Here is a 20,580-nt window from a genome sequence, read left to right as displayed (position 1 = left end):
TGGTTTCCTTCCACTCTCGGGGCACTGCAGACACAGTCCTGAGCCACCATGGCCCTTTGCACCTACGCCGGCCCACTGACGCCTCCCAGCCCTCCGCTGGGTCATGTGCTGTTTGGAGATGGTGGGATGGGAAGGATGAGGGCAGGAGGGCCCGGGCAGGGTCAGCAGAGGGCACGCCCAGTGGTTCAGTGGGGAAAGTCTCTCCCTCCCTCTTTGGCGAGCAGCCCTGACATCTCTCCCCAAACCATCTCAGTCTCAGTACTTTCCAAAGCCACTAACTCCAAGAGGCCTCTGTGAACATCAGGCCTTCCATCTGTAAGCTGAGCCAGGCCCCTGTGGGGACAGGAGGCCTCGCTGGAGGCCTCTCAAAATGGGCAGGAAGAACAGATGATCCCAGGCTCCAAGGGCGGCAGCTGCCCCCGTTCCCATCAGGGACCTCTTTGGGTCATGCTGGCTCTTATGTGTGTGCACTGCCCCTGGCATTGTGTGTGTGTGTGTGTGTGCACTGCCCCTGGCATTGTGTGTGAATGTATGTGTGTGTGTGTATGTGTACTAGAGAGTCGTGTAGGACATTTGAGTGGTCCCTAAGCTGTGATGGAGGGGGTGGGGTGTATGTGTGTATGTGTGTGTGTGAGAGAAAATCCGTGAGGCAGGCAAGTTGTGTAGTTCATGAATGACTGTAACATGCTCTGCTGTGTTCTTACATCTGAAGGACCGGGAGCCACTCAGAGGATGAGCCTCGTGGATCGCGGCTGGGAAGAGAGAATTCTGGCTTCCTCCGCTGCTCCCAGGGCCACCCCCGCCGTGCTCTAAACTCGGTCATGCCAGCCAGGGCCAGCTCCAACAAGGACTAGAAAACCACCTTTCACAAATGTCTGGCAAGGCCTCAGAGGCCACGTGGCCCAAGCTAAATTAAGCAAAGAGTAAGCAAACATCAAAGGCCGCAGGATTTTCAGAGCATGTCGTTTAAGCCACCAGATTCAAGCTACAAAGAACAGTCCTATCTAGTTCTTTCTTTTAAATCTAGTTTTAAAGATACCCGAAGCCTCCTTATCACCCCTCTCAGCAGAGGCATTTAGAGAGTTTGTAAATGAATGGGGGAGTCAAAGGGGGGTGGGCATGTGGCAGCAGCTTCCCCAGGAAGGGAGCCGGAGGAGCAGGAATAGGCCTCTATGATGGAGATGTCCTGGTTCCCTGCAGGCTGCCAGCTTCCATCGCTTCCATATCAGCTTCTGAGGCCCAAGGCTGGGGAGGCCCGCTACTGGCAACCCAGCTGGAACCAATGCCAGCCTGGTTCTCATAACACGAAGCCAGCATCTCATAACACTGAGCTAGCATCTCTGGGCTTCCCTCAATCCCCCTAGAAGGTGGGGACTCATTCCCCAGCCCCTGCTCCATCCCTGAGATGGGCCCAATCTGATAACAAAGGGCCAAAGAGAACCCAGGGAGCCGGAAATAAGGAGAGAAAGCTGCCAGTTTCTCTGGAATAGTTGCCAGACCCTTCCTCATACCTGGCTGAGTTCACAGGTTGCGTCCCTATGGTAGGGAAGGTTATGCTTCAGCTTCCCAGGCATCTGTGGCTCCAGCTCTCAATCCCAATTGGTTGTCCACAGTGGGGCACACCAGCTGTGGTAGTCCGGCTAGATCAGTGCAGGACTTTCTCTCCTTTACTCTGGGAGATATACATGTTCACGTGCTTGGCCAAGCGGGCCTTGGTGCTGTCTCCTTTCTCCCGACCCCTGACCTCAAGGTCATGCCCAGAGACAGCTAGGACAAGTGCCATGATAAAATAAACAGGCTAATTGCTGCCCACTGGTTCCCTGGCCTGGTGTTGGGTGAGACCACGGCACCCTCTGATCAAGGCCAGGAAAGAGGCCACTCCGCCCCCACCCTGGTGGTACACAGAAGGTAGAGAGAAGTAGGCCTGGCATGGGGGCACAGATGCACCAATTACAGCCCAGCGAACTCTGGGTGTCCCTGCTCAGCTCTGCCTAAGACTCTACAGGTAGGAGCTGCCCTCCTCCAACTCTCCTGACATCCTCAAAAGAGGACACAGAACAAGCTGGGGTAACGGGAGGTCAAGAAGGGGAGGACCCAGATGAATCATGGAGGTCATTCACGTTCTCCTCTTACTTCCTGGGGTCAGGACGCTGTACTTCTGCTTCTCATGCTCAGGCCCTCGGGGCAACCTGCTCTGTGCCCAGCCCCTCCATGCACGGCCACTAGACCCTCTACAAGCAGAGAAGCCACTGTAGTCTGACCATCAGGTCACTGCCGACAGGAAAAACCTTATCCAGGGTCAGGGGTTGAGGGGGAGTTTCTTCCTTACACCCAGGAGTCTGTTTATCTTTTGCAGCCTGGCTGTGGCCATGACCTGGGCACCTTCCTGAGAACCCAGTGTGAAGTCATTAGCCTGATCATTTGTCTTCATTCCTCACCACAAATGGATTCTTAGAGTTAACAGGTAGCCTGTGGGGCTGGACTTCTTATCATGTGGCTCAGGGTAATCTGTCTTCTCTTGGTGAGGAAAAAATGAAACTGGGAACTCACCTCCTCCCAGAAGCCGACCTTGATTACTCCTCACATTTTTCTCCCCCTTACACTGCCCCTTCCTGCCACCATCAATAGCCAGGCTGCTCCTTCCCTATCCTCATTGGCCAATCTCTTGTTTTATAAAATCGGATTGCATCAGGACATTATTTTTCTTTATATCGTATTTTCCCCTTGATTATAAAAAAAGAAAATTTTGAAGCTAGGGAAAAATATAAAGGAGAAAATAAAAATCATCCTAGTCCTATCCCTTAGAGGAAATGAGAGTTAATATGTTAATATTTCTATTTCTTTCTAGAATTTTCCAGGCTTATTTTTTTTTCTTGTGGAAATCTTACTGAACTTATAGTTTTGTATCTCATTTTTAAATATTGTGAATTATGAGTCCCAGGCATATAATAGCATGGCCTACTGGAAGCCCCCAAACAGCTGAGATCCCTGACCACCGGTGAAGGTCCTTCCTAGGCTACACGCCAAGACCCTCCCCTGACAGGGCCCAATGAGGGAACACCCTATCCAAGTAGAAGGGACACACTTCACCTCGTGGTGCCCTCAGGGGTGGAGGGTAACTGGAAACTCTCACCCCTGACACCAGCCCTGAAGCATCCTTAGCATGAGGACTAAAGGGTCTCTGGAGGTTTTAACTCGGCTCAGCTCCTTGTCTGGAAAAAAGGAGTGGGGTCACAGCCCCTGTTGATCTACAGGGCACTGGAAAATGACAAATCAGCCCGCCTTTGTGAAAGCACACTGGAAACCAGACTGCTGTTCACTTAGGGGATTGTTTATTAAAACCACTGGTTCTGCTGACTATGACCTCGACCTGGGCACCAGCCAGGAAAGCACTAACCAACCCATAATCTCTGGAAAGCCATGGGCCAGCCAGAAGCCCTGCTGGCTGCACAGAAAAGCATCCCCCTAGACAAATGGAATAAACGTCTCTCTCCCTTCCAGACTGCTGAAAAAGGAACCATTACCCTGGATCTGCCACTCAGAGCAGATGGTATGAAAAGTAGAAAAGAGGATAAGGAAGAAGCAGGTACCAAGACAACCAATGGGGCAAAGTAGAAATCAAAAGGGAAATCAAAAAATATCTTGAGACAAGTGAAAATGGAAACACAACATACCAGAACTTACGGGATGCCGCAAAAGCAGTTTTAAGAGGGAAGTTTATAGTAATAAACATCTACATTAAGAAAAAAAACCTCAAACAATCTAGCTTTACACCTCAAAGAACTGGAAAAAGAAGAATAAAATAAGCCCAAAGTAAGTAGAAGGAAGGAAATAACAAAGATCAGAGCAGAAACAAATGAAATAGAAACTAGAAAGACAACAGAAAAGGTCAACAAAACCAAGAGCTGAGTTTTTGACAAAGATAAACAAAATTGACAAACGTGTAGCTAGACTAAGAAAAAACAGGGAAGATTAAAATAAAATCAGAAATGAAAAAGGAGATATTACAACTGATATCACAAAAATGCAAAGGTTCATAAGAGACTATCACGAAATATATGGTGATGGAAGGAGAACTGACTCTGAGTGGTGAACACGTACTGTGATTTATAGACGATGTATTACAGAATTGTACAACTGAAATCTATGTAACTTTATTAACAATTGTCACCCCAATAAACTTTAATTAAAAAAAGAGAGACTATTATGAACAATTATATACCAACAAACTGGTTAACCTAGAAGAAATGGATAAATTTGTAGAAACAAACAACTTACCAAGATTGAATCATGAAGAAAGAGAAAAGCTGAACAGACCAATAAAAAGGAGCTTGAATCAGTAATCAAAACTCTCCCAATAAAGAAAAGTCCAGGGCCAGACGTCTTCACTGGTGAATTCTATCAGACATTTAAATTAATACTAATTCTTCTAAATTAATACTAATTCTTCTAAAATTCCAAGAAATTGAAGAGGAGGGAATGCTTCCAAACTCACTTTATGAGGCTAGCATTACTCTAATACCAAAGCCAAAGAAGGACATGACAAGAAAAAAAAACCACAGGCTAATATCCTTGATGAACCTAGATGCAAAAATCCTCAACAAAATATTAGCAAATTGAATCCAACAGCACATTAAAAGAATCATATACCACGATCAAGCAGGATTTATCCCTGGGATGGAAGGATGGTTCAACATATGCAATCAATAAATGTGATACATAAACAAAACGAAGAATAAAAATATGATCACTCAATAGATGTAGAAAAAGCATTTGACAAAATTCAACATCCTCTCCTGATAAAAACACCTAACAAATTAGGTATGGAAAGAGTATACCTCAACATAATAAAGGTCATACACGACCAGCTCACAACTAACATCATACTCAATGGTGAAAAGCTAAAAGCTCCTCCTCTATGTTAAATAGAAAAGTCTCTCACCATTTCTATTTAAAATAGTACTAGAAGTCCTAGCCAGAGCAAGAAAATTAGGCAAGGAAAAGAAATAAAAGGCATTCAAATCAGAAAGAAAGAAGCAAAATTGTCTATTTGCAGATGATATGATTTTATATATATAGAAAATCCTAAAGACTCCAGCAAAAAAACTGTTAGAATAAACAAATTCAGTAAAGTTGCAGGATATAAAACTTACAAAAACCAGTTGCATTTCTATACACTAGCAATGAACCACCCAAAAAAGAAATTAGTAAAACAATCCCATTTACAATAGCATTAAAAAGAATAAAATACTTAAGAATAAATTTAACCAAGGAAGTGAAAGGTCTGTACACTTAAAACTATAAAACATTGATGAAAGAAATTGAAGATGACACAAATAAATGAAATGGTGTAACTTGTTCATGGATTGGAAGAATTAACACTGTTAAAATATCCATACTACCCAAAGCAATCAAGAGATTCAATGCAATCTATATCAAAATTCCAATGACATTTTTCAAGAAATAGAAAACAAAAAATCCTAAAATTTGTACGGAACCATAGCAGAACCAAAATAGCTAAAGTAATCTTGAGGAAGAAGAGCAAAGCTGGAGGCCTCACACTTCCCTACTTCAAACTATATTACAAAGCTATAGTTACCAAAATAGTATGGTATTGGCATAAAAATAGACACAGATCAATGAAACAGGACAAAGAGCCTAGAGATAAACCCAAGCATATATGGTCAACCAATTTTCAACAAAGTCTCCAAGAATACACAATAGGAAAAGGATAGTCTCATCAATAAATGGTTCTGGGAAAACTGGATATCCACATGCAAAAGAATAAAATTGGATCCTTATCTTACACCACACACAAAAAATCAACTCAAAATAGATAAAAGACTTAAACCTAAGACCTGAAAACATAGGGAAAAAAATTCCTCGACATTGATTTTGGCCATGATTTTTTGGATCTGACACCAAATGCACAGGCAACAAAAGCAAAAATAAACAAGTGGGACTATGTCAAACTAGGAAGTTTCTACACAGCAAGGGAACAATTAAAACACTGAGAAGGCAACCCGTTAGAGAAAATATTTGTAAACCATATATTCAATAAGGGGTCAATATTCAAACTATGTAACCCTTGCAACTCAGTAGCAAAATAATAACAACAGTAATTATCTGAGGACCTGAATAGATATTTTCCCAAAGAAGACATGCAGAAGGCCAACAGGTAAATGAAGAAATGCTCACCATCACTAATCATCAGGAAAATGCAAATCGAAACCATAATGAACTATCACCTCACACCTGTTAGAACGGCTATTATCAAAAAGACAAGAGATAGCAACATTGGTGAGGAAGAATGGGAACCTTGGTGCACTGTTGGTGGGAATATAAATTGGTACAACCATTATGGAAAACAGTATAAAGGTTCCTTAAAAAATTAAAACTAGAACTACCATATGATCCAGTAATCCCACTTCTGAGTATCTATCCAAAGGATGCTTGAAGATGGAAAGAAATTTGATTTCTCCCGGGACAGAAACAAGCCCTTCAAAGTTTATGCTAGGCAAGCAGGAGGTGCTCTGAGGCTGAGAAGAGGGGGTCGCCCCGATAAGTGTAGGTCAGGAGCCAAACTGACCATCCCCCCAACTATGCGTATGGTGCCACGGGGCACTCAGGCATCGTCCCACCAAATGCCACTCTCATCTTTGACGTGGAGCTTCTAAAACTGGAATGACAGGAACGGCCTCTTCCCTGGACCCTTTTCTTCTCCCAGACGCGCACACATGAATCCGTACGTAGCTTTTCCTGATGTTCCCCCCACACTCTTTGTATAAATATCTACCCTGATTGAATGTGTTCTGTCACCCAGCTTTGACTTCCCCTTTTTCCTTGCATGTGTGTTGACCTCAACTATACGCCATAAACCTCAAGGTACTCATTTTGGTTTTGTTTCAGGGTGAAAATTTAGTTTCACTCAGTCTTCTGCATCCAGGTTTCCAACTAGGTATTAGTCAAGTATTAACAGCACAAGTACTGGGTTAACTTTAGACCAGGAATTGGTGTGGGGGGATGCAAGAATATTTTATTTTGGGTGAAATTTCTATTATTATATATTAAACATTCTTGCTGCAGTGCTGCAAAGCCATAGCAGATTTAAGGTGCTTGTTGAGGGCCGAATTATTCTCCAGTTGAGAGATGAGAGATGTCCTGGGGTTGAATTAAGAGCCCTACCCAAAACTGAAGTGGGATGCGGGACAGCTGTTGTCTCCACTGCCCCACTCTCCCCTAAACCCTCTGCCTTTTAAAAGCAAATCATTTTCACTGCAGTGCTGGACAGTACAGGTATCTGTCCTCAGACCGGCAGGACCTCGGAAGCCTTCTTTGCGGCCTGGCTTTTTCCCCCATCCTGTGGTTTTTCTAAAGGATATTCAGGACTTTGATAATCTCATAGCTATCCGGGCTCTGTTTTCTGAATTTTAAGAACTTTAATGAAAAGTTTAAATTGAAGTTGCTGTTTGTTAACACCCAACGAACGCCCAGCCCTCACGACAAAGCCCTGAGCGTTGTCTTAAGAAAATGATGTGGTCATCACAGCGTCAGTGTCACCTGGTTTTCTACGCTCAGCTCCCCCTGCTCATCTCAAAGCTTCCTGGCTTTTCCTTTGCCCCTCTCACCACTTTGCTGTCCTGTGTGGTGATTGGGTAAGAGAAATTATTACTGCTTACCTCTACCCAACACACACACACCACATATGAGTTTCAAGTTTTAGTATTGCAATAAAAGTACTTCAGGCTGGCTTTCTCAAAAGAAAAAAAAAAGAGATGGAAACATTCTAAGTATCCGTCGACAGATGAACAAAGAAAATGTGAATAAACATATACATATATTTATTTATATTGTAGTTTATATATATAGCCATTGCATATATACACACAATAGAATACTATTTTATAGCATAATATAATATGAATATAATATAATAATTATACATATATTAGTGTAGATATTATATATATACAATGGACTATTGTTCAGCCATTAAAACAAAGAAGAAAATCCTGCCATTTGTGACAACATGGGTAGTCCTGGAGGGTATTATGCTGAGTGAAATAAGCCAGACGGAGAAAGACAAATATTGTATGGTATAATTTCTATGTGGACTCTTAAAAAAAAAAAAAAAGTCAAACCCATAGAACCAGAGAGTAGAAAAACGGCTGCCAGGGTCTGGATGTGTGGAAAATGGGGAGATTGTCAGAGTACAAACTTCCAGTCATAAGATGAACAAGTTCTGAGGACCTTTATGCAGCGTGGTGACTACAGTTCATAACACTGAATTGTGTACTTGAAATTTGCTAAGAGAATCGATCTTAAGCATTCTCACATTTAAAAAAAGGTAGGTATGTGAGGTGATGGATGTGGTCATCATTTCACAATGTGTACATCTATCAAAGCATCACACTTTACAATTTAAATATACTTCAATTTTATTTGTCAATGATATTTCAATAAGGCGAGGGGAAAAGACTGAGCTGTCTCTGTCTTACTGTGTGCTCACAGGCGGCCTTCTTAACCTCTCTGTTCTTGAGGACTCCATCAATATGATGGGAATCTTCCCTCCTCTCTCCTCGGGCTCATCAAACAGGGAGAAAACCCCTGGATTCCAGGGCTATACACAGGCCTGTGGTTAAGGCCCACCCACAGGTGTGTTCCCTGCTCCCACCTGGGCCGGAATACCAGCTGCCCCCATGATGGGTTTGGCAAGAGTCAGACACTGGATCATTTGAGGGATCTGCACAACCCGGTGTCGGGCATCGTGACTGCAAGCGTGGGCTCACTTCTGACAGGAGAGAAGTTGGCTATAGCCCTGTTGTACCTCTCTGACCAGGATGCTTGGGAACACCAGAAACCACGCTATCGGGGTGGGGAGGGTGGAGGCAGGGGAATGACAGAAAGAACTGAGCTGCTGCGAACAAGCCCTGCTCCTCAGGCCCCAGCCCCAACACCAAAGCCGGGAGGAAAACAAAGGCATAGGATTATGGGAGAAACGATGGAGCTCTGGCTTGGCGGTCAGCCCTGCTCAGCCACCAGCTTCTTGTGGGGACATGGGCAAGTCCCTTCTCTAGTCTTCAGGGCAAAGGAACTAATACCGTGTTTCCCCGAAAGTAAGACCTAGCCAGACAATCAGCTCTAAAGCGTCTTTTGGAGAAAAAATTAATATAAGACTCGGTCTTATTTTACTGTAATATAAGACTGGATCTTTATAATATAACATAATATAATATAATATAATATAATATAATATAATATAATATAATATAATATAATATAATACCGGGTCTTATGTTAATTTTTGCTCCAAAAGATGCATTAGAGCTGATTGTCCGGCTGGGTCTAATTTTGGGGAAACACGGTGTGTAATGAGGGTCCACTAGGGGCCAGAACCATTGCAAGCTCTTCCCATGCATTCTTGCATCAAGTCCTCACCCCAAACTCTAGGAGGTAAGGAACTGTGACCCTCTAAGGAGCCTGAGGGTCGGAGAAGTTAAGTACTTGCCCCAGGTCACACAGCTAGTATGAGGCACACAGGGCCTGCAGTGGGAGGAGTGGGAGACCAGGGGCGCTGAGCACCTTTCCAGATCAAAGGAGCCCTGATTCTGCAAACCCTCCCCGGGCCAAGACGCCAGGCATTGCCCTCTCAGCCTTTCTCTTGCCCTCACCCCTGTATCCAGCACAACCATGTCCTCTTGGCACTGCCTCCAAAACATACACCAAATTCTGCCATTTCCACCCCGTCCTGCTGCCTCTACCTCATTCCAAGCCATCATCCCCTTCCTTCCGGGACAGCCACAGCCTCCCAGGTGGTCTCCCAGCGTTCCCCCTTGTCTCTTACTCTCCATTCTCCACTCAGCAGCAAGTAAAATGTAAATCAGATCACATCACTTTCCCATGAAACTCTGCAAAACTTACTCTGCCTTTAGAAGACTCCGAGCTCCAAAACCAGGAACTGAGAACCCACGTGACCTGTGCTGGCGGCCCTCCTCCTCCACCTACCACACTCCCCAGGACCCACCCCTTCAGCCAAGCAGCCTCCGCTCGTCCACACACCTGTGGTTCCCTCTGCCTGGACCTCTGCTCCCTCTGCGTCTCAGCTGGTGTTCTCCTTTTCCTTATTCCATTACTGTCCTCCCCACCTCCACTCCAGCCACTCTCCCATCACCATGGCTTGTTTCTTGTTCTCCGGTTTCCTTTCTCAGCGCCTGTCTCTCCAGCAGAATGGCATTGCCTAGCCTGCTCTCTGTGCACTCCCAGTTTACACACAGTGGGCCCACACACAGTGGGTGCTCAGTGTATTTGTGGCTGATAAATGCACCCCAGGCCCACCTGGTTCCGGAAGATCAAGGCCACCACGCCACCAATGAGCTCGATTATCAGACAAATTCCAAGGATGTACATAAACTGAAAAACAAAATTCAGATATTCACCTAGAGGGGCAGAGTAAGTAAGCATGGTCTGCTCCAAGGTCAAGAGCAATCAGGAAAATCATCTCTGCTGGAGCTCTTACTGCTCCTGGGCCTCTCGCCCCGTCCTCCTGTGAGGACACAGGATGTGGACAGACATTCCATGGGAAAGCCCGTCTCTGGAGCCAGTGGTCAGGAAGAATGATTCAGTTGTCCAAATCAGATTATTATCAAGGTTTGTCCCAGGGCTCCTCAGCGGCGTCTAGGCGGAGAAACACACACCCCTCTCCCAACCCCCACAAGGAGAGCTTGTCCTTGCTCCCGCTAACACAGAGGGGACAGAGCTGGCTTAATGGGCAGGGTGGGGCAGCATTTCCAGCTCTGTGGGCAGAGCCCCTCAGAAGTGGTTTTCCAGACCCCCCAAGTGGGTGAGGGGATAGCTTAGAGGATGCACACCCTACTGCTGCCCTTTATCACAGAACAGGAATTGGCCAAACTGATGCCAGCAACTTCCAGCCTCAGGCAACACCAAGGCCCTGCTTATAGGGGCTTTTAGGGGCTTCCCATGTTAGGGAGACGACGAGGTCAAACACACACGTGGCTACAGAGCAAATGGATCTGCCTACCCAGTACTCTCCGCTTTGGAGAGCCATTCCTGACCCCTGAGGAAGGGAGGCCAGTGGGGCTGACCCCGCCCCTGGCCTCAGGGCTGGCACTTGGCCCAAGCAGGCCCTTCAGAGTCCTGGGACTCTGGCCAGAGTTACTAGGAAAGATTCGCTGGGACCAAGAGCTACAAGGACTCTGTTAGCCTAAGGCTGCTGGCAGCCACAGTAAAAAGAGACTGAGGACATCACTGGTCATCCAGCTGGTTGGTGGCAGGAGACAGAGCCCAAGGGCACGGTTCCAACCCTGGACCCCACATGGGTTTGCTGCTTACATGAGCTAAGGACTCACCATCAACAACTTGTTTTGGGTTTGACCTGCTCTCCTTTGAGTGTGGTTTCTCCCACTTCCAATGAGTCTGGGCCAACACAGGGTGTAAGTAAGTAAGAAGAAGAATATTCAAATGAGCCTTTATAGGCAGAAGTGGAGGTGGCCTGGGCACTCTTGGGCCAGTGTGGACAGAAAGGCTGATCCAGGAAACCCTCTAGAAGAGCTGGTTTGGGGCAAGGACTGAAAAACCTGGGCTGCCCGAGGGCCGTGGGGTGGTCTCCTCAGCTCTCTTGGGAACGCCCAGGACCCAGCCAGCAGCTGAAGGGAGCAGAGGGCCAACTCACCACTTGCAGAAGGCACAGGTTGTCCCGGAGGGAAGCCAGCACGCCGACAAAGGAGACAATGAACATGATGACCCCCAGAAGGATAAGAATGATGGCTGGGGCCAGAAAGGCACTTTCCAGAGTTTTGTATTTCTGCCGCTCGACTTCTGCATAGATCCCCACCGACAGGACCAGGCCTCCGATCAGCTGCAGCAAGAAAGCAGCGAGTGAGAGAGGAGAAGGACGGGCAGTCACTTGAGCTTCCTACAGGGCTGTGGTACCTGCCATTGGGGGTGCTCACCCAAGATGACTGTACATGAGGGAACCTATTAGGGGATGAACTATAGTCCCCTAAAATTCACATGCTCAAGTCCTAACCCCTAGTACTTCAGAATGTGACTATATTTGGAGATAGAGCCTTTAAAGAGGTCACTAAGTGAAAATGAAGTCTTATGGGTGGGCCACAATCCAATACGACTGCTGTCCTTGTAAGAAGAGGAGGTCAGGACACAGACACACACAAAGGGAAGGCCATGTGAAGACACAGGAAGAAGATGGCCATCTAGAAACCAAAGAGGGAGACGCCTCAGAACAAACCAACTCTGCCAACATCTTCATCTTAGGCTTCCAGCCTCCACAACTGTGACCATAAACTTCCGTTGTTTAAGCCACCCAGTCCGTGACACTTTGTTATGGCAGCCCTAGCAAACGAATACAGACCCTATTTGGAAATGCTGTTTTAGAGAAAAATACTGGTGAGTCAGGGGACATGAAACTGGCGAGAGGCTCAGAGCACCCGAGCCTTTGCACAGGCTGTTCGCACTGCCTGCGATGCTATTCCCCGTGACAACCTCACTGCTCACTCCCTCACCTTCCTGCCTTTCCTTCATTGTCACTTGCACAGCCTTTCAGGACCATGTTACTTAAAAGCAGAAAGTCCCTCCCCCGGAACTCCTGATCCCATTTCCCCGTTTTATTTTCCTTCTTTGCACTTACCAGCATTTAACACACGACTTTTTTTTCCTTTCATTTATTTAATTCTTTGTCTTCTCCCCAAGAATCTAAGCTCCACGCCAGGAGGGATTTTTCCACTGGTTCAGGCATCCCCACGACCCAGACCAGTCCTGACGTTCAGGGAGTACAATCGGCCTTTACAATCAGTGTCTGTTAAATGGATGCGAGCCGGGCTTCCGAACAGACCCACGTGGGTTTGAGTCCAATGCCGTCCACCCAGTCTCCTGCCTGTGCAAGGATTCTGACTGTCTGGGGCACACATTCCCAAGGGCAGGGACAAATCATTAGCTGTGCTGGCCTTCCCCATTGAGCGTAGGGCAATGTGGGAGAGGAACCAAAGCCATGCTGCTGTCAGCTAAGGCCTGACCAAAGGAAGTGAGGGGTAATGCAGAGAAGATGCTGGCAAGGTACGTCATGAGCATGAGAATAGCTCCGCTTGAACTAACATCCGGAACAGCGAGGAGGCCGCTCCTGCAGTTACTCACAGGTCTACCTTAAATGGGCTGATCGTGTCCTCCAGTCAGATCCCCTTGACTTCCTTCTTAAGGGCATCAAGACTGTCCCGGGTAAAGGGAAGGGCTTGCTTCCCTAGCTTTGACAAACGGCGAAAATGCCCCAAGACAAACCGACCGAGCTCACTTAGAGACACGGGATAACAGAGGATTTCTGGGAAGCCATCGCCCTCATCCTCAGGCCCTGCAGTCCTCTGTATGTCACAGCTAAGTGCCAGTCCCTTGGTTTGCAAAGATCATCCAGGTTTACTGAGAACCACTCCTCCCAGTCTCAAATGGATGCCTTTCCAACACACTGGGCCAGGAGGTCCTGAAGGCATTGAGAAATGCAACCGTGAGCTACTTGTTAATAAGTTGGCCATAAGGCAGGACACACGCACACACACACACACACACACACACACACACACACACACAGACACACACATACGGATCCCTCTACAGGAAAATGGTGATCACAGTAAATAAAACCTACCTTTGATAGATAAACCAGAGGCTGTCTGGTCAGTTCACGCTCCAAAACCCAGAACATGGTGAAATCATTGTTCAAGGCTGGCCGAAGCCCCATAGGAAAACGGGCAAGCAGATTTGAAAAGCAAAATCCACCCCTTCTGAATGACTGCACTTGTAAGGAATCACTCACTCATCCCTAACCCTGAGCCAGACCCAGAGCCCAGAGAGTCCTCCACCCCAAAGCTGAGGATAATGGTTCAAGAGGAACCCCACAGAGAAGTGACGTCTTCAGAGCCCAGGAAGACGGTGAATTCAATATGCAAGGACACAGTGCACCTGAGAGCTACAGAGGTGGGGGCTCATCCTCCATCCTGATGAAAAGTGTAATTCTCATGCTGTCACTGAACTCACAAGAGAACATCTTAATAGTTGCAGAATGGATTCATGTACTTTTGCGAGTTCTATGTTTCCTGTTGTTAAAAAGTTCTCCTCGCGTAGGATGGACCTGGACCCTAGCCTGTCCCCTTCCCTCGTTCCCTGTGAGGCTATGCTTCTGGGGTAAGGTACCCTGCTTTGGAGATCACCTCCAAAACACCACAGCTGTCACTAGCCCCAATTCTGCGCAGAACTGACCCCAGCCCTCTCCATAAAGGTCGTCAGTAGCTTCTTCTATTTTTACAAGCTTCCCAGAGCCCCAGGGCCCACTCCAGAACAGCCTTGGCAGCAGGAAACAAAACTTCCTTTGGTCTGATCTCCCTCCCTGTTGCAAAGCATCACATTTTCCTTGCTAGCCAGGCTTGTGACATTTCCAGACCACTAAAGCCATAGGAAAAGCTACCATAGCAAATGCAAACCCAAGCCTCCTGACCCCCGCGCCTAACTCCATGTACCCAGCTGTCACAGGCCCATTTCTCCTGGTCCAGCCAGAGGTGCTGCCCCCCACCCCTCACCCTTTGAGTAGCCTGGCAGAGTCCCCGAGGTCACTGCCCACACAGCGCAGGCTGATCTGGGCTCCTTATTCAACTGTTTCAGGGGCGGTGGGCAAGGGGAGAGGCCAGCTACCCTTTCCCAGAACTTCAAGATTTCCAAATGATATTTACATCTCCGATGACATCAGTTTATGTTTCCATCTGAATATAAAATTAATTGTCAATGCCAGCGTGCAATCCCACCCACTCTTCTCTGCTAATTATAGCCTTTCATTCCAGCTCCAGTGCAGGAAGCAAATGGCCTATTTGTCAAGCAGGACAGCTTCAGCCAAACAAGGCTGGGGGCAGGGGGGACACAGCCATGCCCATCTGGGGCCAAATTGCAAAAGAACATGCTGCTGGCAGTCCACAGGCCAGGCCCAATGTCCCAGGCTTTGCAAGCCACATGGCATCTTCAACAAGAGCCCTGTCACCCTGTGTGAAAGGGGCCTGAAAGTCCCCTCTGAGCCCTGCGGCCTGGGACTCCGCTTCCTCCTTTGTAGGGAGAGGCCCAGTTTCACATAGCATCTGGGAAGCAAGAGGCCCCATGAGACATTCTAGCACCTGTGTCTCCTCCTTCAGGAAGCATCTGGTCACCAGTCCCCTCCTCAGACTGGCTCACCCCTAGTTGGGGCAAGTCTGCACTTAGAGGGGAAGTGCAAGGCTCATTTTCACTCCAAAAGGTACAAACCAGGCACCTACTGTGTTCCAGGCCCTGAGGTCACAAGGGGTCACAAAAGTAGATATGGGGTAAGACTGGGGGAGGGGAGATTGAAAGAGGCTGGAAATGCCCTCTACAGTCCTATGGATGGAATTCAGGGGGTCTTTCCAGGGGGAATGGAGAAAAAAGTCATTTTTACTTTGGTTAATCTCCAACGGAAATGTTCCTGGCGTAAAAAAGGTGAAGAGCACATGGTCTATGGGAAGCAAGCTGCAATTCCTACCATAGAGAGGTAAAGAGGGCTCTGGGAATTTGAAGGAAAGTGAGGGGGAGAAAGGAACTGTCAGAAAATCAGGATGGGCTTCCTGGAGGAGCCCGTGTTTCCCGGTCGGCCCCAAGAACTGTTTCATTCTGAAAGTATCTCATGGGGTCCTGAGGCTCCTGGGCTCCGTGTTGGGCCAAACAAAGCACTTTTCTGAGTTTCTAGTTTGAAGGGATGTGGGAAGTAGCTAAACTCCAAGGCCTGAGAAATTTTGCAAAAGATGGGAGCTAGCAGGACTCTGCATCTGGCTGAAAACCCCTGGACTTTGTGTCCATCAGCCCTTCTGCCCCAGGACAATCCTGCCTGGCTCTGGGCTGCGCCTACCCTGCAGACTTGAGTCCTACTCAGCCTGCTCTGTACCAGCTTCTCTTCTGTCCAGATCACAGCTGGAAGGAGCAGTAGAGGTGAGAGAAGAGGTAAGAGTTGGCATTCTCGGCCTCCCTTTATTAGCTCAGTGCCCTTGGCCATGCCACTTGCCCCTCTGAACCTCATTTTCACCTGTAATACAGTAAAGGCTGCTGCCATTTATAGAGTGATTATGTGGCACTAGCATCCTGCAAAGTGCGAGACCTGCATCATCTCCCTGAACCTTCACTCCCTCACACATCAGTGTCATTTCACAGACCAGGCTCAACAAGGCTAAGTGACACAGAACACAGGAGAGGCAGCGTCAGGATGCATGACCAAAACCTGTCTGTCTGGCCTGCCACTGAGGCTTCCAGACGGGCTTTTCACGAAGACCTGGGAGAGGACTGGTCTGAACTGTCGGCAAAATGCAAAGGTGCCAACAGCAGAGCAGCACCGCCAACACGACACTCTATGACTGTTCAGTAACGTCCAATATGGTAATAACTAGCCACGTGTGATGAGCAAGCTCCTAAAATGCACCTCGTGTCCCCGAGGAACTGAATTTTTTATCTTCTTTTAATTAATTTAAATGTGACCACATGTAGCTAGCGCCCACCACACTGGACAGACAGCACAGCTCTAGGGTCCCTCTCACTGATGCTGTCCCTTACCACACTCTCATCGTTCTTTTCTGAAAGTAGACACCACCCTTGTTAACAAATCATGTGCCCTCATCATTTGCCAGTAGGTAGAGAAGGTACAATTAATATTAACTGACTTCATTCAGGAGAAAACAGTCTCTTCTCCCACTTCTCCCACGACAACTCAGTTCCTGTTGTCCCCCACCTCTTGCCCCTAAGAAAAGCCGGAAAGCCCTGGCACTCAAGGCCCTGGCACTGCTCCTACCCCCAACAGATACAGGGCCCATCTGTCTCCCCTTGACAGCTCCAGACCCACCTACAGGGCAGTGTTCTAAGCCGTGGGGCCCTAGAGCCTGGTGCCATCAACCTGGCCCCAGTCCTAACTCCAGGCAGCCTGTGCTTGAGGAACAGGACTCCTTCCAACCCCGAATCAAAGCCAGCCCTTGGGAAAGCAGCAGAGGCTGCCTCCTACGGACAGCAAAGGAACTGGTCCCTGGTCTTTGTCACTGGTACTTGGCTTTCAACTCTGCCTTGACCCTGGACTTCTTTTTTAAAAACTAAAGATCCAGTATCCAGTGCAGAGAACTTGGTTCATTGCAATCCGTGGTCCACGACATTCTCTGAGCCGGCCTGCTTCGGTTTGTAAGGCACCATTTGTTAACCAGTCCTCCTGTCCCCACTGATCTGCTGTGACCCTACTGTCATACTCTAAGGTTCCATATATACCCACGTCTGTTTCTGGCTCCCTTTCTCTTCTATGGATCAACCTACCTACCCCTAAACAAACCTCCCTTCCATAGCGTCTATAGCTTTAGAACACATCTGGCATCTGGTAGGCCAAGTCCCTCCTTCCTGTCTTCTTCGGAAGTATCCTGGATAACCTTGGACCTTGACTCTTCCATATTCATTTTAGAACCATCTCATCAAGGTCCATGAAAAAAACCTGCTGGTGCTTGACTGGAACCACATGGAATCCACAGATCCCCCGGGGCAGAACTGACGTCTTCATCAGGTTTTCCTGCGCATGAGCATGGTTTATTCCTTCTTTATTCATGTCTTCATTATTACAACTTCTCTGATAACAGTGCTCTCTCCACTTCCCGCAAGCTTTTCCATGGCTGTCTAGGCAGAGCTGGGGCTGAAAGTATTTCCCAGGCCGGCCTGAGCAGGCCCTCCAAGGGTAGAAAACACGACCTTAGGAAAACAAATCTAAGAAGCAAAGTGGGCACATAGTCTGTTTCGTTACCCTTCTCTCACCAATGGTGAAGAAACTTGACGTAAAAGACTCCCACATGTTGTCTGTTCTCTACATTGTGAAGTTTCTTAGATGTCTATCTTGTCACGTTCTCTGTCATCCGAAATGCTCTTCCACATTCCTATGGCAAAATAAAAAATAAAAAGACTCCCCCACACACAGCACATTCCAGGCTGTGAAAGAGCTAAGCTGGGAGCTCTGCAAGCCCCAGCTATTCAACTCAGCCAGGGCATGGTGGACTTTCCAATTGAGAACTACATACAAAGCCCCGGGGGAAAGAGCTGACCAAGCCCAGACTCTCCTTGGGAAGTTTGGGGGCAGGCAGATGGGAAGTGGTGTAATAAATAACTGATAAGGATAGTCTGAGACAAGAGGCAGAGCAGTCACTTCCTCCTGGAAAACCAGAGACAGCCCATTGGAGTTGAGCCTTGCCGGATGCACAGCTAGTCTTCACCACTGCACCCTCTATCAGCAGAGGGACTGGCCCAATACATCTGTTGGAGAAATGAGTCTGAGACATGATATTGCTTCAGGTGCCTGTAAGCCCAAAGAAGAAACTGGTGATCCACAACAGAGCCTTCCAAGGTTGAAGGATAAGAGTGACTCATGGTTAATCTAAAAACCACGGAAATAGCCAAGGGAAAAAGGAGAATCAAAAGCAAATCACCTCTATCTCCCTTTCTGGATCTCTCTCTCTCTCTCTCTCTCTCTCTCTCTCTCTCTCTCCCTCTCTCCCTCTCTCCCTCTCTCCCTCTCTCCCTCTCTCCCTCTCTCTATCCACCTTCCATATATCCAAACCAAGAATCAGAATCTGCCTCCCAAGGCTGTGTTCCCATGGTGTCAGGATGATTCTTTTCCCAGATCTCAGCCCTAGGTGGGACCCAAGCCACTCCTCAGGCCAGGCTGCCTCATTAGCTAGAGGCCAATCAAAACAGTGCTCCCCAGAATGTACCCAGGATGTGTCTCTGGCTGTGGGGACCTCCTGCTCAGGCCTCTTAGGGTTGGAGCTCTAGCTAAGAGGCTAGGAATAGGGAATTGCAGACGAGGATTCTGGGATATGGGCTTGGGGACCCTAGGGATGAAGAGCTGTTCAGGGAGGGGGTGGGGGTACTTCCTGCTGCGGTACACGCAGGAGAACACCCTGTGCCAAACCACTGCTGGCCACCCCTCGCCCTTCTTCCTCTGGCCCAGCTGGCTAAGGCTCCAACACTCATGGGTGCAGGCCACTGGCAGGAGTGGGTAAGATGGCCCAGGTTTCCCCTACTCAGACCTTTTAAAAGGAGACACAGGCTCACAGAGGTGTCAAAGGGGCTTTGTCCTAGACAACGGCTTCCGTTTCAGGTCCCATCAGCTTTTCCAAGCCCACACCAGGAATGAGACCAGGTACCCCTAGTCCCCACCTGACCTGGGGTCTTTCCCAGGGATAGCGTGGGAGCTACTCCACAAGACCCAAAGTGAGGACAAGAGGAATTTCGGGGAAGGGGGGAGGCAGGTGGGGTCCCCAGTGATCTTACCTCTCCCTGGCCCTCGGGGCTGTTGAGAGGGAAAGCCACAATAAAGGAGGGAGCCGCCAGAAAGGGAGCAGGCAGTGGGGGAGTGGGCACAGGGGGAGGAAAGGCAATTCCAGCAGCAGGTACCGAAGGCAGTGAGGCCGCCCAGCCAGGACTGCCATTGCCCAGGGGACACCTGGCTGAGTCGGGCATAGATGAATTAAGGGCGGTCTCTATAAAATGTTGGCAATGATAGGGCTCACTAACTGTCTCAGGCTGCTTGTTTTTAATGCTAGATGTAGTTTTACATCTAAGAAAAAATGAATCAAATTACTTTGTAGATAGATAGATAGATAGATAGATAGATAGATAGATAGATATATGCATATCTCTCTATCTATAGATGTACTGGCATACGACCCTGGGTACATTCTGGCCCCTTTGCACAGAATCCCACATCTGAGCTCTTTGCCCCTAAACCAGGGTTGGAAGGCAGAGGAGGCAATCGGATCACAAGTGACAGTGGCTGGCACGTGCAGGGCCTTAAAGAATATGAATTGGCCCATTCCAAGGGCTCACGACTCCACAGAGGTCAAAGGGAAAAGGGAAGAAGTAGGCTGCATCATATATTGGAAGGAGCACTGAATAGGGCCATGGGAGCCCTGGATTTTAATCCCAGCTCTGTCACTAGGTCCCATGTGACCTTGGGCAAGTCCCTGCCCCTCTCTGGACCTCAGTTTGCCTACTCCAAAAGGGAGGCAGGTGGCCGTGACAACGTCTAGAATCCCTTCACTGCTTCACGGAAAATATGCCCCTCTAGACAGCCCCTCCTAGAACCCCAGCCATCAGCAGACTATGGATGTTCCTATGTCCCCTCCTCTCCTCCGTTCTCCGTGGGTCTACCCCTGCTTTCCCACCTGGTCCAGGGATATCGCACTTCTACATGAGAAAGACCCCACAGGGGAAGAGATGTCCTTCCCAGCACACACCTCTAGCACTGCCTCCCATAGCAGCCGTGGAAAGGAGACCGACAGTTGTTGTTTTTTTAAATAATAAAGCCAAATGGGACTAATAACCATCCTCCAAAGCTTAGCTCAAAGCTGTCCTCCCCCAGGAAGCCTTCCTGGATCACCTCAGCTATAAGGATCTCTCTCCGTGTCTGATCACGTATGAAATCAACAATGGGAAGCCCTCGCTGATACTGATATTTAGAGCACTACCTACGCCCATTGAACAAATAATTCCAGG

The 20,580-nt window shown here is 47.9% G+C and overlaps 1 protein-coding gene and 1 pseudogene across 4 annotated transcripts in view; one reads left to right on the top strand and one right to left on the bottom strand.

The window, feature by feature from the left end:
* Nucleotides 1–20,580, bottom strand: part of TSPAN15 (tetraspanin 15) — a 51,096-nt gene that overhangs the window by 13,844 nt on the left and 16,672 nt on the right. For 2 of the 4 annotated variants that reach the window (XM_033130991.1, XM_033130993.1), the window contains exons 2-3: nucleotides 11,690–11,875; nucleotides 10,336–10,410 (exon numbers count right to left, since the gene is read on the bottom strand). The exons of 1 other annotated variant lie outside the window; for it this stretch is intronic. In XM_033130991.1, coding sequence (XP_032986882.1) covers nucleotides 10,336–10,410; nucleotides 11,690–11,875 — 261 coding nt within the window. The remainder of the gene's footprint in view (nucleotides 1–10,335; nucleotides 10,411–11,689; nucleotides 11,876–20,580) is intronic. One more of the 4 variants, XM_033130992.1, reaches the window with a different exon arrangement.
* LOC117036230 (peptidyl-prolyl cis-trans isomerase FKBP1A-like) lies at nucleotides 6,450–7,778 on the top strand (annotated as a pseudogene).

Source organism: Rhinolophus ferrumequinum, chromosome 16 (genome assembly GCF_004115265.2).
Source record: "Rhinolophus ferrumequinum isolate MPI-CBG mRhiFer1 chromosome 16, mRhiFer1_v1.p, whole genome shotgun sequence".
NCBI classification, from domain to species: Eukaryota; Metazoa; Chordata; class Mammalia; order Chiroptera; family Rhinolophidae; genus Rhinolophus; species Rhinolophus ferrumequinum.
Note: the sequence above shows the minus strand (reverse complement) of the source record. Positions and strands in the feature narration are given on the sequence as shown.